Below are 13,256 nucleotides of genomic sequence, written 5' to 3' on the forward strand. Positions count from 1 at the left end.
CTCTACCCAAACTCCGCTCTTTTTGCCACAGGACACCGATAGGCGAAAATAGGCACTTCCACGGACTCCCAGAGGCAGAAAAGGGGCAATTTCATGACAGATAAACTAGAAAAAAACCTCTTTATTGCCCCTAAAGAAACACAAGCCGAGCCGCGGAGAGCCGGGGCGGGGCGGGCGGGCCGCACCAATCAGCGCCCGACGCGCTGCTATAAAGGGGGCGCAGCCGCCGCTGCCTCCCACTGTGCTCCCCTGGTATCATGTCCGAGACAGCTCCTCCAGCAGCGGCGGCAGCTGCGGCGGTCCCCGCCGCTAAAACTGCCGCCAAGAAGCCAAAGAAAGCGGCGAGCGGCTCCAAAGCCCGCAAGCCTGCGGGCCCCAGCGTCACCGAGCTGATAACTAAGGCCGTGTCCGCTTCCAAGGAGCGCAAGGGGCTCTCGCTCGCCGCACTCAAGAAGGCGCTGGCCGCCGGCGGCTACGATGTGGAGAAAAATAACAGCCGTGTCAAGGTAGGGCTAAAGAACCTTGTCAGCAAGGGGATATTGGTGCAGACCAAAGGCATTGGTGCGTCCGGGTCTTTTAGGCTCAGTAAGAAGCCTGAAGAAGTGAAAGAAAAAGCCCCCAAGAAACGGGAAGCCGCGGCCAAGCCTAAGAAGCCTGCGGTGAAGAAGCCTGCCAGTGCAGCCAAGAAGGCAGCAACGGCAAAGAAGAGCCCCAAAAAAGTCAAGAAGCCGGTGGCCACTGCAGCCAAGAAAGGGGCCAAAAGTCCTAAGAAGGCAGTGGTTAAGGCTGCCAAGCCCAAAAAGGCGTCAGCAGTGAGGAGTCTGGCCAAGGCAAAGGCAGTGAAGCCTAAGGCAGCCAAGCCCAAAGCAGCTAAGGCTAAGAAGGCAGCGCCCAAGAAGTAAGTGCCTGTGAAAGAAAGTGCTTGATCTGCGCTTAAACCAAACGGCTCTTTTAAGAGCCACCCACATTGTCTTAAAAGGGTTCAAACACTGTGGCTATGGCCGCTATCGGGGACGCCGGCGATGGGGAGGGTTTCAGGCAGCTTCTGATTTGCTGCTGGGAGTGTTTTGCTTCGGTGCGGGAACAGGCGGCCGGAGCAACGGCAGAGGGGATGTAAAATCTCCTTTGATTACCGAGGAGAGCAGAATAGTGCAACGGCGTATTTGGATAGCCAGCACAGCGCAGGGATTGGCTGCGGCTTTGAAAGGGTCGGTCTACCGGCGGGACCCCTGTCAGCACCGCCGCAGCTCCGCCCCCACAACCAGGCAGCACAACAACGCGGGGTGGGGGGTCGCGTGTATGGGGCCGTTAGTTTTTGTTAGTCAGCCGAGCATTTTAAAACACACCGCTGAATTGCACTACTTGATACTAAATGAAATCCAAGCTCTTTTTCTGGAATTGTTGGTGGCTCTGAAAAGAGCCTTTGGGTCTTTCTGGGAAAAACTTCCCCGGTGTTGCTCTTCGGTGTTCACTTAGCTTTAGCCTTGTGGCTGTCGGTCTTCTTGGGCAGCAGCACGGCCTGGATGTTGGGCAGCACCCCGCCCTGCGCGATGGTGACCTTGCCCAGCAGCTTGTTGAGCTCCTCGTCGTTGCGGATGGCCAGCTGCAGGTGGCGGGGGATGATGCGCGTCTTCTTGTTGTCGCGGGCCGCGTTGCCCGCCAGCTCCAGGATCTCGGCCGTCAGGTACTCCAGCACGGCCGCCAGGTACACCGGGGCGCCGGCGCCCACCCGCTCCGCGTAGTTGCCCTTGCGCAGCAGCCGGTGGACACGGCCCACGGGGAACTGCAGCCCGGCCCGCGACGAGCGCGACTTGGCCTTGGCCCGCGCCTTCCCGCCCTGCTTCCCGCGGCCGGACATCGCAGTAAATCAGTAGTCGAAACGAAGCACTCTACGGAAATAAAAGCAACTTCGGAACTCGCCCTTATATTCCCTTTCAGCGAAAGGCGCGAATTTCGATAGGCTAAGAAGGTGACATGGCGAAAACAACCAATGGGAACGCGGATTGAATTCTAACAAATAGCGATGAGCTACAAAACAAATGACTGCACAAAACTTTCTCAGCCAATAAAAATTAAGCTTAGAGGAACGGTAATTTGCATACGTTCCCTATAAAAGGAGAGCGCTCGCAGTTATTCTAGTGCACATCTGTGACTTTCCTGTGGCACGCGCCTTGGTCATTGGTAATAATGCCTGAGCCGGCCAAGTCTGCTCCTGCGCCCAAGAAGGGCTCCAAGAAGGCGGTGACCAAGACACAGAAGAAGGGCGACAAGAAGCGCAAGAAGAGCCGCAAGGAGAGTTACTCCATCTATGTGTACAAGGTGCTGAAGCAGGTGCACCCCGACACGGGCATCTCGTCCAAGGCCATGGGCATCATGAACTCGTTTGTCAACGACATCTTCGAGCGCATCGCCGGCGAGGCCTCGCGCCTGGCGCACTACAACAAGCGCTCCACCATCACGTCGCGGGAGATCCAGACGGCCGTGCGGCTGCTGCTGCCCGGCGAGCTGGCCAAGCACGCCGCCTCCGAGGGCACCAAGGCTGTCACTAAGTACACCAGCTCCAAGTAAATCCGTGTTAGAAAACCTTTTAACCCAAAGGCTCTTTTAAGAGCCACCCACTTTTTCAATAAAAGAGCTGATGCAGTGGCATTATGTTATTAGTTGTTCCGGGCTTTGCTCGGAAGCGTAATAAATGTGAAAATATTGCTGGTTGCAAGGAGTCTGAGATGTATGTGTTTAACGAGAAACAACGCGTTCCCCCTTTTCCTTAGAGGGGAGAATGCTTACAGTACCCTAAAAAATACCTCAGGAGGAGTCACTTGCACCTTCGTGGCTGGCTTCGGGTGAAAGTTAACAATGAACGATGTAGGTGTGTAGGTGTTCTTAAATGTCCGAGAAAAAGTGTGTTCTGAAGATCCGGCCGCGCCAGGCTGGAGCTCCGCACCGTTAGCAATCTCGCGAGCGACCGAAGGAGAAAAACCGGGGCTCTTTCGGCACTCTCATCCTTGAACCGCGCCTCCCAGCCTGTGGTGCCGAGCACAGCCTACCCTCCCAGCGCTCTCCCCCGCTCTCGCCCACTTCTCCTTTCACCGCTCTGTTCCCCCACGGCCCATAAATCCCGCAGCCGAGCAGCCGGCGGGAGCAGGGAGCGGGCGGACCCTGAAACGCGCAGCTACCGCGCTCAGTCCGACCTGAACGAGAACTGCACGGCGCTCCCCAGCTGCCGGGCCCGGCACGGTCGTGATTGGTTGGGGAGTCTTTCGCGGTTCGGAGCACATCGCCGCTTCCTCCAAGCGCGCTCCTCCGAAGAGAGACGGACCTTCCACCGTGGCGGGACAGCAACATGGAAACGACCTTACGCGAAAAGTCGACTGCCACACGCTTCTACCTCCCTGCTGGAGACCTGAACCGAGCGCGGTTACCGAACGGGAACAAATAGCGAGCTCTCTCGAGAAACGGAGGCTGCCAAGCCAAGGAGCTTTAGTCAGCAGTCCCGGTGCCAGGGGTGGGGGGGCAGTGAGTGGAACCGGGTGGAGTAGAGACCGAACCCCAGGCGTGGGCGACGGGACATGCTACACCGGTCACCTACGGTGGCTCCCGACACTCCCCCTGCCTCCTAAACGGCTGTTTGTAGGGAAGTCTGCATGGTCATTTTTATATAGCGAGGGAGCCAGGGCGAAAGCCTTTAGAAGGCCGGAAAAGAGCAAGAGCAGGGCCGGGGCAGACTGTGGCGGGAGTGGCGGTGGGGAAAGAGGGCCGATTCAGCGGCTCTGGAGCCAAAGTAGGCGGAGCGAGGCGGGGGAAGGGCGGGATCTCCGCCCGCGAGACGCGGGCTTTTCGACTTGCTCGCGTCGCCCAATGGCAGCGGGACTCGTGCGGACGGCCAATCGCCAGGGCGCTTCGGCTATAAATACCGCCGCCTCGGAGCGGTTGCTGCCGCTTAGTTTTTATCGGGGCGTGAGAGCGTAGAGAAGAGAGCGAAGCGATGGCGCGTACGAAGCAGACAGCGCGTAAGTCAACGGGCGGCAAGGCGCCCCGCAAGCAGCTGGCCACCAAGGCTGCCCGCAAGAGCGCGCCGGCCACCGGCGGCGTGAAGAAGCCGCACCGCTACCGGCCCGGCACGGTGGCGCTGCGCGAGATCCGCCGCTACCAGAAGTCGACGGAGCTGCTGATCCGCAAGCTGCCCTTCCAGCGCCTGGTGCGGGAGATCGCGCAGGACTTCAAGACCGACCTGCGCTTCCAGAGCTCGGCCGTTATGGCGCTGCAGGAGGCCAGCGAGGCCTACCTGGTGGGGCTGTTCGAGGACACCAACCTCTGCGCCATCCACGCCAAGCGTGTCACCATCATGCCCAAGGACATCCAGCTGGCCCGCCGCATCCGCGGCGAGCGTGCTTAAAGATTTTGCCACAGCCCTTTCACGGTTCTGGCAGACTCTGGGACAAGCCCACACAGACCCAAAGGCTCTTTTAAGAGCCACTACTTGCACAATAAAAGGAGTTGTATCACTGTTCATCAAATGATTTTTATACATCTATCGCTTTTTTTTTTCCTGTATTTTACTTTATTGCATTTTACCAGTTCTTCATTTTGTGTTTCATATGCAGGAATTCTTATTACAGCGACATGTCCGAGACCGCTCCTGCTCCCTCTGCTGAGGCAGCGCCTGCCGCCGCTCCGGCCGTACAGTAGTGTTTCTAACGAGAATCATTGTATGTAAATACACTTCTAGCAACCCTTTGCTTTATATGATAAAATTCTAGGCTTTTATTATCCAATAAAAATGCAGAAACACATTTTTGATGAGCTACTATAGCTGCTCTAAGTAACAGATGTGTATGTTTAGGTTTGCTTACTTAGAAAAATATGACAGATCTAACGTAGCAAAATCACGGGTTCCCAAGAAACTTCCGAAGTCAGATAACAGCTCTTTTATTGTGCAAGTAGTGGCTCTTAAAAGAGCCTTTGGGTCTGTGTGGGCTTGTCCCAGAGTCTGCCAGAACCGTGAAAAGGCTGTGGCAAAATCTTTAGGCACGCTCGCCGCGGATGCGGCGGGCCAGCTGGATGTCCTTGGGCATGATGGTGACACGCTTGGCGTGGATGGCGCAGAGGTTGGTGTCCTCGAACAGCCCCACCAGGTAGGCCTCGCTGGCCTCCTGCAGCGCCATAACGGCCGAGCTCTGGAAGCGCAGGTCGGTCTTGAAGTCCTGCGCGATCTCCCGCACCAGGCGCTGGAAGGGCAGCTTGCGGATCAGCAGCTCCGTCGACTTCTGGTAGCGGCGGATCTCGCGCAGCGCCACCGTGCCGGGCCGGTAGCGGTGCGGCTTCTTCACGCCGCCGGTGGCCGGCGCGCTCTTGCGGGCAGCCTTGGTGGCCAGCTGCTTGCGGGGCGCCTTGCCGCCCGTTGACTTACGCGCTGTCTGCTTCGTACGCGCCATCGCTTCGCTCTCTTCTCTACGCTCTCACGCCCCGATAAAAACTAAGCGGCAGCAACCGCTCCGAGGCGGCGGTATTTATAGCCGAAGCGCCCTGGCGATTGGCCGTCCGCACGAGTCCCGCTGCCATTGGGCGACGCGAGCAAGTCGAAAAGCCCGCGTCTCGCGGGCGGAGATCCCGCCCTTCCCCCGCCTCGCTCCGCCCACTTTGGCTCCAGAGCCGCTGAATCGGCCCTCTCTCCCCACCGCCACTCCTGCCACAGTCTGCCCCGGCCCTGCTCTTACACCTTTACAGACTTCTAGAATGATTTAGCCTCAGTTCCCTCACTGTCTAAGGATGACTGCGCAGTCTGTCTTCAGGAACAGCGGTTTGGAAGGACAGAGGGGGTGAACCACCGTGGGTGACTGGTGTAGCAGTGCCGGTGTAGCCCCCGTACCCCACGCCTGGCGCTCGGTCTGTACTCAAAGCCGGTCCCCCTAACTGCCTCCCTCCGCCTGGCATCGGGACTGCTGACTAAAGCTCCTTGGCTTGGCAGCCTCTGTCTCTCGAGAGCTCGCTGTTTGCTCCCGTTCGGTAACCGAGCATGGTTCAGGGCTGTGGCAGGGACGTTCTAGGCGCGAATGACAGACGACTTTTCGCGTAAGGAGAACGTTTGCAGACTACCCTCCCGACCCGGTGTAAGGTCCGACTCTTTTCGGCGTAGCGCGCCTGGTTGAGACGGCGATGCGCTCCGTACCGCGAAAGCCTCCGCGACCAATCACTGCGCTCTCGGGAGCTGAGCCGTGCCGGGCCCGGTAGCGAGGGATCGCTGTGCAGTTCTCACTCAGGTCGGACTGAGCCCGGTAGCTGCGCGTTTCAGGGTCCGCCCGCTCCCTGCTCCCTCCGGCTGCTCGGCTGCGGGATTTACGGGCCGTGGGGGAACAGGGCGGTGAAAGGAGAAGTGGGCGAGAGCGGGGGAGAGCGCTGGGAGGGTAGGCTGTGCTCGGCACCACAGGCGGGGAGGCGCGGTTCAGGGATGAGAGTGCCGTAAGAGCACTCAGGTTTTCTGACTCCGGTAGCCCGCGAGAATAATAACGGTGCGGGGATCCAGCCTGGAGCATTTTACAGAAAAGAGCACAGTCATCTTGAACCGTTTGTGTCTTCGATGTATCACCATTTCGCTAAAAAGCCACCCAGGAGAGAGAAAAAAAACCACCAGCAGCACGGCCTTTCCAGAACACACTTTTTCTCGGGCATTTAAGAACACTTACATCGTTTGGTTGTTAAACCTCACCCTAAGCCGGTCGCCAAAGTGAAAGACTCCTGAAGTATTTTCAGTGTATCGCGAGCATTCTCCACTCTACTGAGGTAAAGGGAGAACGCATTGTTTCCCGCTAAATACATACGTCTCCAGCTCTTTATCACCAGCAATATTTTCACACTTATTACTTTTCCGAGAAGAAGCGGGAACAACAAAGAAAAAGATACCACTGGATCAGCTCTTTTATTGAAAAAGTGGGTGGCTCTTAAAAGAGCCTTTGGGTTAAAAAGTTTTCAAACACGGATTTACTTGGAGCTGGTGTACTTGGTGACAGCCTTGGTGCCCTCGGACACGGCGTGCTTGGCCAGCTCGCCGGGCAGCAGCAGCCGCACGGCCGTCTGGATCTCCCGCGACGTGATGGTGGAGCGCTTGTTGTAGTGCGCCAGGCGAGAGGCCTCGCCGGCGATGCGCTCGAAGATGTCGTTGACGAACGAGTTCATGATGCCCATGGCCTTGGACGAGATGCCCGTGTCGGGGTGCACCTGCTTCAGCACCTTGTACACATAGATGGAATAGCTCTCCTTGCGGCTCTTACGCCTTTTTTTGTCGCCCTTCTTCTGTGTCTTGGTCACCGCCTTCTTGGAGCCCTTCTTGGGCGCAGGAGCAGACTTAGCTGGCTCAGGCATCTCAGCAGACACACCACTATCGCTAACTGAACAACTGCACAAAGCAATGGAATAAACAGCGTTTCGTCAGCGCGAGTCCTCTTTATAGCAGAGGTGAGCAAGAAACGACTCGACAGCTTCTCATCGCCATTGGTTAGGAATTCTATTTCATGACGTCACGCTGCACTAAGCTTTGCTATTGGGCATCTGTCGATTCTCATTCCCATTGGCTGACGGTATAACGCCTCCTTCTCAGCCTATCAGCGAAGGCGCTGACGCTCCACCCGAGTCGTATATAAACCAGCGGGCCGGCACGCTACAGAGTAGCTGCTCTTTTTTTGGGAAGGTGTAGCAGCTGCTTATTTGCTGAATCGCTACAATGTCCGGCCGCGGGAAGCAAGGCGGGAAGGCGCGGGCCAAGGCCAAGTCGCGCTCGTCGCGGGCCGGGCTGCAGTTCCCCGTGGGCCGTGTCCACCGGCTGCTGCGCAAGGGCAACTACGCGGAGCGGGTGGGCGCCGGCGCCCCAGTGTACCTGGCGGCCGTGCTGGAGTACCTGACGGCCGAGATCCTGGAGCTGGCGGGCAACGCGGCCCGCGACAACAAGAAGACGCGCATCATCCCCCGCCACCTGCAGCTGGCCATCCGCAACGACGAGGAGCTCAACAAGCTGCTGGGCAAGGTCACCATCGCGCAGGGTGGGGTGCTGCCCAACATCCAGGCCGTGCTGCTGCCCAAGAAGACCGACAGCCACAAGGCTAAAGCCAAGTGAACACCGAAGAGCAACACCGGGGAAGTTTTTCCCAGAAAGACCCAAAGGCTCTTTTCAGAGCCACCCACAATATCACTAAAGAGCTAAATTGCTTTAACTTGGTTTGAAAATTCCTATGGAAAAAGGTATTGTGCTGCCTCTTATGACAAAAGAAAATGAAATTAATGAATTCTAGTTTTGGAATGCTATGATTCTAAACATGTTTTGTATGTGCAGGTAAGATCAGTTCTTAGAACCTAAGGTTGTGTAATGAAGTGAATTGCAGAGTTCGAGTTACATATGCAGAAAAGAAAAAAATCTGTCCCATCCTATCTTACACAGAAGTGAAAACCGTCCTTGCCCCTCCCTTCTGCTTCCCTTTCACGTAGTCGCACAGATAAATGTGGAGAAGAGAGCGTTAAGTACCATATAGAAGACTGCTTAAAACCAGAGAAACTGCATTTAGGTCTTTTAAGTACTTAAGTATCCTGAAGCAATCAATGTTCATCCTAAAAGGCACTAACGATCGCGCCAGCGTTGCATCAAAGTACTGATTACAGCAGCATCTAGGGCTGTTCCTGAGATGGTAAAGTTCCTCACAGGCACAGGCCTTGCTTTATGAGATTTGATAGGGAGTACACCCAAAAATTATAAACCCGTTTTAATTATTTACACGAAATACTAAAAAAACCGTAATTTCAGCTTTTTTTTGAGAAAATGTGGGTGGCTCTTAAAAGAGCCGTTGGGTTTAAGCGCGGAGCAAGTTTTCTTCCACAGGGGCTTACTTCTTCTTGGCCGCTGCCTTCTTCGCCTTGGCTGCTTTGGGCTTGGCCGCCTTAGGCTTGGCCGCTTTGGGCTTGGCCGTTTGTGCCTTGGCCGGGCTCTTGGCTGTCACCGCTTTCTTAGGCTTGGCAGCCTTCGTAACCTTCTTCGGACTTTTGGCTGCTTTCTTGGTTGCAGCAGCCGCCGGCTTCTTGGCTTTTTTAGGGCTCTTCTTCGCTGTCACCACCTTCTTGGGCTTCTTAGCAGCGCTTGCGGGTTTTTTAGCCGCAGGCTTCTTCGGCTTAGCCGCGGCTGCGCGCTTCTTGAGAGGTTTTTCCTTCACTTCTCCAGGCTTCTTACTAAGGCGGAAAGAGCCAGAAGCGCCGGTCCCCTTGGTCTGCACCAGGGTGCCCTTGCTGACAAGGCTCTTGAGCCCCAGCTTGATGCGGCTGTTGTTCTTCTCCACATCGTAGCCGCCGGCGGCCAGCGCCTTCTTGAGCGCGGCGAGCGAGAGCCCCTTGCGCTCCTTGGAAGCGGACACGGCCTTAGTGATCAGCTCGGTGACGCTGGGGCCCGCGGGCTTGCGAGCTTTGGAGCCGCCTGCTGCTTTCTTCGGCTTCTTAGCGGCAGCTTTGGCGGCGGGGGCCGGAGCGGCGGCAGGCGCTGCCTCAGCAGCGGGAGCAGGAGCGGTCTCGGACATGTCGCTGCGCGAACACAATCGCAGACACTGCAGACTTGCTGGCGGCGCCCCTCTTTATATCAGCGTTGAGGGCGCTGATTGGTGCGTTCCTGAGCCCGCCCCGCCCCGTCTGTCGGCGCTCTCCCGTTTGGCTTGTGTTTCTTCCTCCTCAAAAAAGTGCGTTTTTTGTTAAAAAACCGTGACCAGGACACCCCATTCTTAGCAGTGTTGCTAGAGACAGAAGATATTTTTGACTTTCGGCATTTCTTTTGGCTGAGATTTAAAATGAATCTCACGCAAGCCAATAATCCCCGAGTTTGGGGATTGCATGCACCGCTGGACGGTGAGATTTTTATTTTTCCTTTTGAATTAAAATTTTCCTTCTGACAACTCTACCACAGTGGCAGCGGATTAATGTTCCTGAGACGGATTTTCATCACAGTAGTTCAAAATGGAGGTAAACTCGATACATTTTCTTGGTGCAAATTAGCTTTGAAAAGACACAAGTAACACAAAGTAACTGCTCAGCTCTGTATCTGGGTTACAAGTTGTTTCACATAATACGGCTTCATCTCTTAAAAATAATGAAACCTTTCGACATAGTACCCTGTTTAGCTCTACTCAGAGCTAATAAAAAGTAAAAGAAAGACGGTTTTCACCGGAAAAGTGAATGTGAAAAACATCTCTCTTAAATCAGCAGGTACTTTCCATGTCTCATAAGAACATATAGAAGTTCTTTCAGTGTTTCCTGCAGTTTTCTGCAGCTTTGTATGAATACTTCAGTGAACTATATTCCAATTTCTTCTCCAAAGTACTTCTTTTGATTAAGCACAATAGGTAAACACATTCATTTCTATGTTCTTATTTTAAGAAAGGTGGTTTTTTAATTATTTTTTTTTTATCTTTTTGTGCTTGCTTTTACATTGTACTTTAGGCATTTTGTCAGCCAGAATCAGCAGCATAAAATTCATGTGTTCTTTTTTAAAAAGCTGCACGTATATCTTTAATAAAGTTATATAAATCAATATAATTAATCAAACACCTCAGAAGTGCCAAGATAAACCAGGGCATGGCTTTTTGCAACCCATGAGTTTTGCAATGTGGAATAAATGAACATACAAATGATTATTTTTTTCTTGAGATGAGTTAGAATAGTGTCATGTGCAAAAATATGTAGTACAACGTGGGAAAGAATAGGAGACCCTGAGGATTACTTGATATGATTGACAATGCAGTTCTTCAACTTCTTTCACTTTTAATTTTGACAATGTAATTTCACACGCTGTCTTGTGGAGTTTTGGCAATGGAGAGCCAGTTTTAACAGCTTGTTAGTGGTGCTCATTTACCATGACTAGGGTGCACCTACAAGTGCGAGAAACTCCCAAGAGATGTGGTAGCATTTCAGAGGGGTTTTTGTCTAGGGAAGACAAACAGCAGAATGACATCACATGTGACAGTATAAAAACAGAAGATCATGTGGATTTGGAGCCAATGCCTGTACTGATGCTAAATTTCATGGTGGCTTCACCTGCTGACCCTGCTGTGGATGGTGGTTTGTGAACTACTTTGTCACAAAATGATTCTGTTGGCAATGACACATACCATTGAGGATAAATTTACGTGGGTTAGTTCTGTAGCATACATATCTCCTTCAAATGCTGTATCTTACACCCTTCTATTCACTCCTATCAGAGTCAGACCCCTGGTAGCTTTACCTCTAAAGTATTTTGATCCTCTGCAAATGCATTTTCCTAGGTTTAAGCTAGGCCTCTATCCTTCTTCCAAACACCTGATGTAGCAACAGAGTCCTAGAACAGTTTATATGCTCTTCTAAAAGCTCTTTTTTCTGGTGCTTCAATATTTTGACCACATAGTTGGACTTCTAAATTTTGTTTTTTATAATCGTAGATATTTTTAGACTCAGCAAAGGAGAAAATGCAAAGAAATCTTGCAGAAGTTATCAGATGGAGGAGAGAAAGTAAGAAATATTTTGTCAAGTGTCCTTTAGCTCCTTTAATTTAATGGGCAAGCTTATTAAAAATAAAATCTTATTTCAAACATTATCTTAACTTTTTTTTTCTAATATAAAGCTTTGTAAAATGATGTATTCAATAAAAGACACAATTACTTCCACTGCCTGTATGTCCCTGGAAAGAATAGCCAAACAAACAGAACATTTATTAAAATAAGTGATTTTTGAAAAGATAGAAAGTAGTGTTCATGGTGAACTGCAATATCTGGATGCGACAGAAACTTTTCAGAACTTTAGGCAGAAATACAAGGACCCATTTTTATCCTGTTCTGGCATTGGATAATGGCTGTAGAATCATAGAGTGGTTTGAGTTGGAAAAAATCTAGTCCAGCCTCCCTGAATATCTTCCACTAGATCAGATTGCTGAAAGCCTCATCCAACCTGATCTTGAACACTTCCAATGATGGTGCATCCACTGCTTCTCTGGGCAACTTGATTCAGTTTTCCACCACCATCATAATAATAAAAAAAATTCTTCCATACGTCCAAATTAAATCAACCCTCTTTCAGTTTAAACTGTTGTTTCTTATACTGCCACTATAGGCCCTGGTAAAAAAATATCCATCTTTCTCATAAGCCTCCTTTATATGTTGAAAGGCCACAATAATTTCTCCCCACACCCTTCTCTTCTGGCTGAACAATCCCAAATCTTTGTCTTTCTTCATAGGAGAGGTGTTCCAGTCCTCTGATTATTTTTGTGTCATCCTCTGGACTCACTCTAATAGGCTCATGTCTTCATTGTGTTTGGGAACCCCAGATGTTGCTGCAAAACTCCCAGTAGGTCTCATGAGAGCAGAGAGGGAGAATCACGTCCCTCGACCTGCTGGACATGCTTCTTTTTGTGCAGCCCATGACAAGACAGGCTTTCTGGGCTGCAAGTGCACATTGCCAGGTCTTATCCAACTTTTCATCCACCAGTATCCCCAAGTCCTTCTCTGCAGGGATGCTCTAAATTAATTTAGCCTCCAGACTGTACTGCTATTGGAGATGTCCCCAACCCAGGTGTAGGACCTTTCACTTTCTCATGTTGAACTTCATGAGATTCACATGGGCCCATTTCTCAAGCTAGTCAAGGTCCCTCTGGATGGCATCCCTTCCATCCAGTGTATCAACTGCACTACTCAGTTTGGTGTCATCTGCAAACTTGCAAACTATCTATGTTATTGATTAAGATATTAAACAGTATTGGTGTCAGAAAAGATCCTTGAGGGACACTACTCGTTACTGGTTTCCATTTGGACTTTGAGCTGTTTACTGTATGTCTTTGGATGCAGCCATACAGCCAAGTCCTTATCCATCTAACAGTCCATCCATCAAATCCATACCTGCCCTCAGTTACCTCCATGTCTTTCATATGTTTTCCAGCTTCAAGGAGGATCTGTTCCAGGATCTTACCAGGCACCAAGGTAAGGCTGACTGGTCAGTGATTCCCAGGGCCTCCCTTTTTATCTTTAAAAAAAAAAAAAATTCCCCTTCAGTCACTGTGGGTTTCACCTGACTGCCATGACTTTTCAAATATGATGGAGAGTGGCTTAGCAACTCTACCAGTTCCCTTGGGACTCCAGGATGCATCTTACTGAGTCCCATGGACTTGTGTGTCTTCAGGTCCCTCAGGTGGTCTCAGATCTGATCTTCTCCAAGGATGCAAGGGACTTTGTTCCCCCAGTGTTTAGCTTGAGGTTCAAGGACTTGAGAGA

At 52.0% G+C, this 13,256-nt stretch overlaps 9 protein-coding genes across 9 annotated transcripts in view; 5 read left to right on the forward strand and 4 right to left on the reverse strand.

Moving 5' to 3' along the window:
* The first annotated feature begins 252 nt into the window (after nucleotides 1-252).
* On the forward strand, nucleotides 253-973 carry LOC308044447 (histone H1.11R-like). The gene has a single exon (XM_080351178.1). It carries the CDS (start codon nucleotides 258-260, stop codon nucleotides 900-902), a length of 645 nt encoding a protein of 214 aa, XP_080207304.1. The 5' UTR covers nucleotides 253-257; the 3' UTR covers nucleotides 903-973.
* A 495-nt stretch (nucleotides 974-1,468) lies between these two features.
* On the reverse strand, nucleotides 1,469-1,882 carry LOC308044490 (histone H2A-IV; the record flags this gene model as incomplete). The annotated part of the gene is made up of 1 exon (XM_080351223.1): nucleotides 1,469-1,882. The coding sequence occupies exon 1, from the start codon at nucleotides 1,856-1,858 to the stop codon at nucleotides 1,469-1,471; it is 390 nt and encodes a 129-aa protein (XP_080207349.1). The 5' UTR covers nucleotides 1,859-1,882.
* Nucleotides 1,883-2,162: 280 nt separating this feature from the next.
* Nucleotides 2,163-2,643, forward strand: LOC308044549 (histone H2B 1/2/3/4/6-like). The gene has a single exon (XM_080351312.1). It carries the CDS (start codon nucleotides 2,188-2,190, stop codon nucleotides 2,566-2,568), a length of 381 nt encoding a protein of 126 aa, XP_080207438.1. The 5' UTR covers nucleotides 2,163-2,187; the 3' UTR covers nucleotides 2,569-2,643.
* Nucleotides 2,644-3,957: 1,314 nt separating this feature from the next.
* On the forward strand, nucleotides 3,958-4,442 carry LOC308044467 (histone H3.2). The gene has a single exon (XM_080351200.1). It carries the CDS (start codon nucleotides 3,986-3,988, stop codon nucleotides 4,394-4,396), a length of 411 nt encoding a protein of 136 aa, XP_080207326.1. The 5' UTR covers nucleotides 3,958-3,985; the 3' UTR covers nucleotides 4,397-4,442.
* A 181-nt stretch (nucleotides 4,443-4,623) lies between these two features.
* LOC308044428 (histone H1.01-like) overlaps nucleotides 4,624-13,256 on the forward strand; it is a gene marked incomplete at both ends in the record, with an annotated part of 48,467 nt that continues 39,834 nt past the window's right edge. Inside the window, one exon of the mRNA XM_080351155.1 lies at nucleotides 4,624-4,680. Within this exon, the coding sequence (XP_080207281.1) occupies nucleotides 4,624-4,680 (57 nt within the window). The remainder of the gene's footprint in view (nucleotides 4,681-13,256) is intronic.
* LOC308044457 (histone H3.2) lies at nucleotides 4,979-5,463 on the reverse strand. The gene has a single exon (XM_080351189.1). The coding sequence runs from the start codon at nucleotides 5,433-5,435 to the stop codon at nucleotides 5,025-5,027; it is 411 nt and encodes a 136-aa protein (XP_080207315.1). The 5' UTR covers nucleotides 5,436-5,463; the 3' UTR covers nucleotides 4,979-5,024.
* On the reverse strand, nucleotides 6,920-7,359 carry LOC308044563 (histone H2B 5; the record flags this gene model as incomplete). The annotated part of the gene is made up of 1 exon (XM_080351332.1): nucleotides 6,920-7,359. The coding sequence occupies one exon, from the start codon at nucleotides 7,357-7,359 to the stop codon at nucleotides 6,979-6,981; it is 381 nt and encodes a 126-aa protein (XP_080207458.1). The 3' UTR covers nucleotides 6,920-6,978.
* Nucleotides 7,718-8,158, forward strand: LOC308044537 (histone H2A-IV; the record flags this gene model as incomplete). The annotated part of the gene is made up of 1 exon (XM_080351280.1): nucleotides 7,718-8,158. One exon carries the CDS (start codon nucleotides 7,718-7,720, stop codon nucleotides 8,105-8,107), a length of 390 nt encoding a protein of 129 aa, XP_080207406.1. The 3' UTR covers nucleotides 8,108-8,158.
* On the reverse strand, nucleotides 8,868-9,548 carry LOC308044421 (histone H1.11L-like; the record flags this gene model as incomplete). Its single annotated transcript, XM_080351143.1, has 1 exon — nucleotides 8,868-9,548. The coding sequence occupies one exon, from the start codon at nucleotides 9,546-9,548 to the stop codon at nucleotides 8,868-8,870; it is 681 nt and encodes a 226-aa protein (XP_080207269.1).

This window comes from Nesoenas mayeri (genome assembly GCF_963082525.1).
Source record: "Nesoenas mayeri genome assembly, chromosome: 1".
In the NCBI taxonomy this organism is placed as follows: domain Eukaryota; kingdom Metazoa; phylum Chordata; class Aves; order Columbiformes; family Columbidae; genus Nesoenas; species Nesoenas mayeri.

Excerpts from the sequence above, each read along its gene's own strand:
- LOC308044447 (XM_080351178.1), top strand. The coding sequence starts at position 258 with ATGTCCGAGACAGCTCCTCCAGCAGCGGCGGCAGCTGCGGCGGTCCCC.
- LOC308044457 (XM_080351189.1), bottom strand. The coding sequence starts at position 5,435 with ATGGCGCGTACGAAGCAGACAGCGCGTAAGTCAACGGGCGGCAAGGCG.
- LOC308044549 (XM_080351312.1), top strand. The coding sequence starts at position 2,188 with ATGCCTGAGCCGGCCAAGTCTGCTCCTGCGCCCAAGAAGGGCTCCAAG.
- LOC308044467 (XM_080351200.1), top strand. The coding sequence starts at position 3,986 with ATGGCGCGTACGAAGCAGACAGCGCGTAAGTCAACGGGCGGCAAGGCG.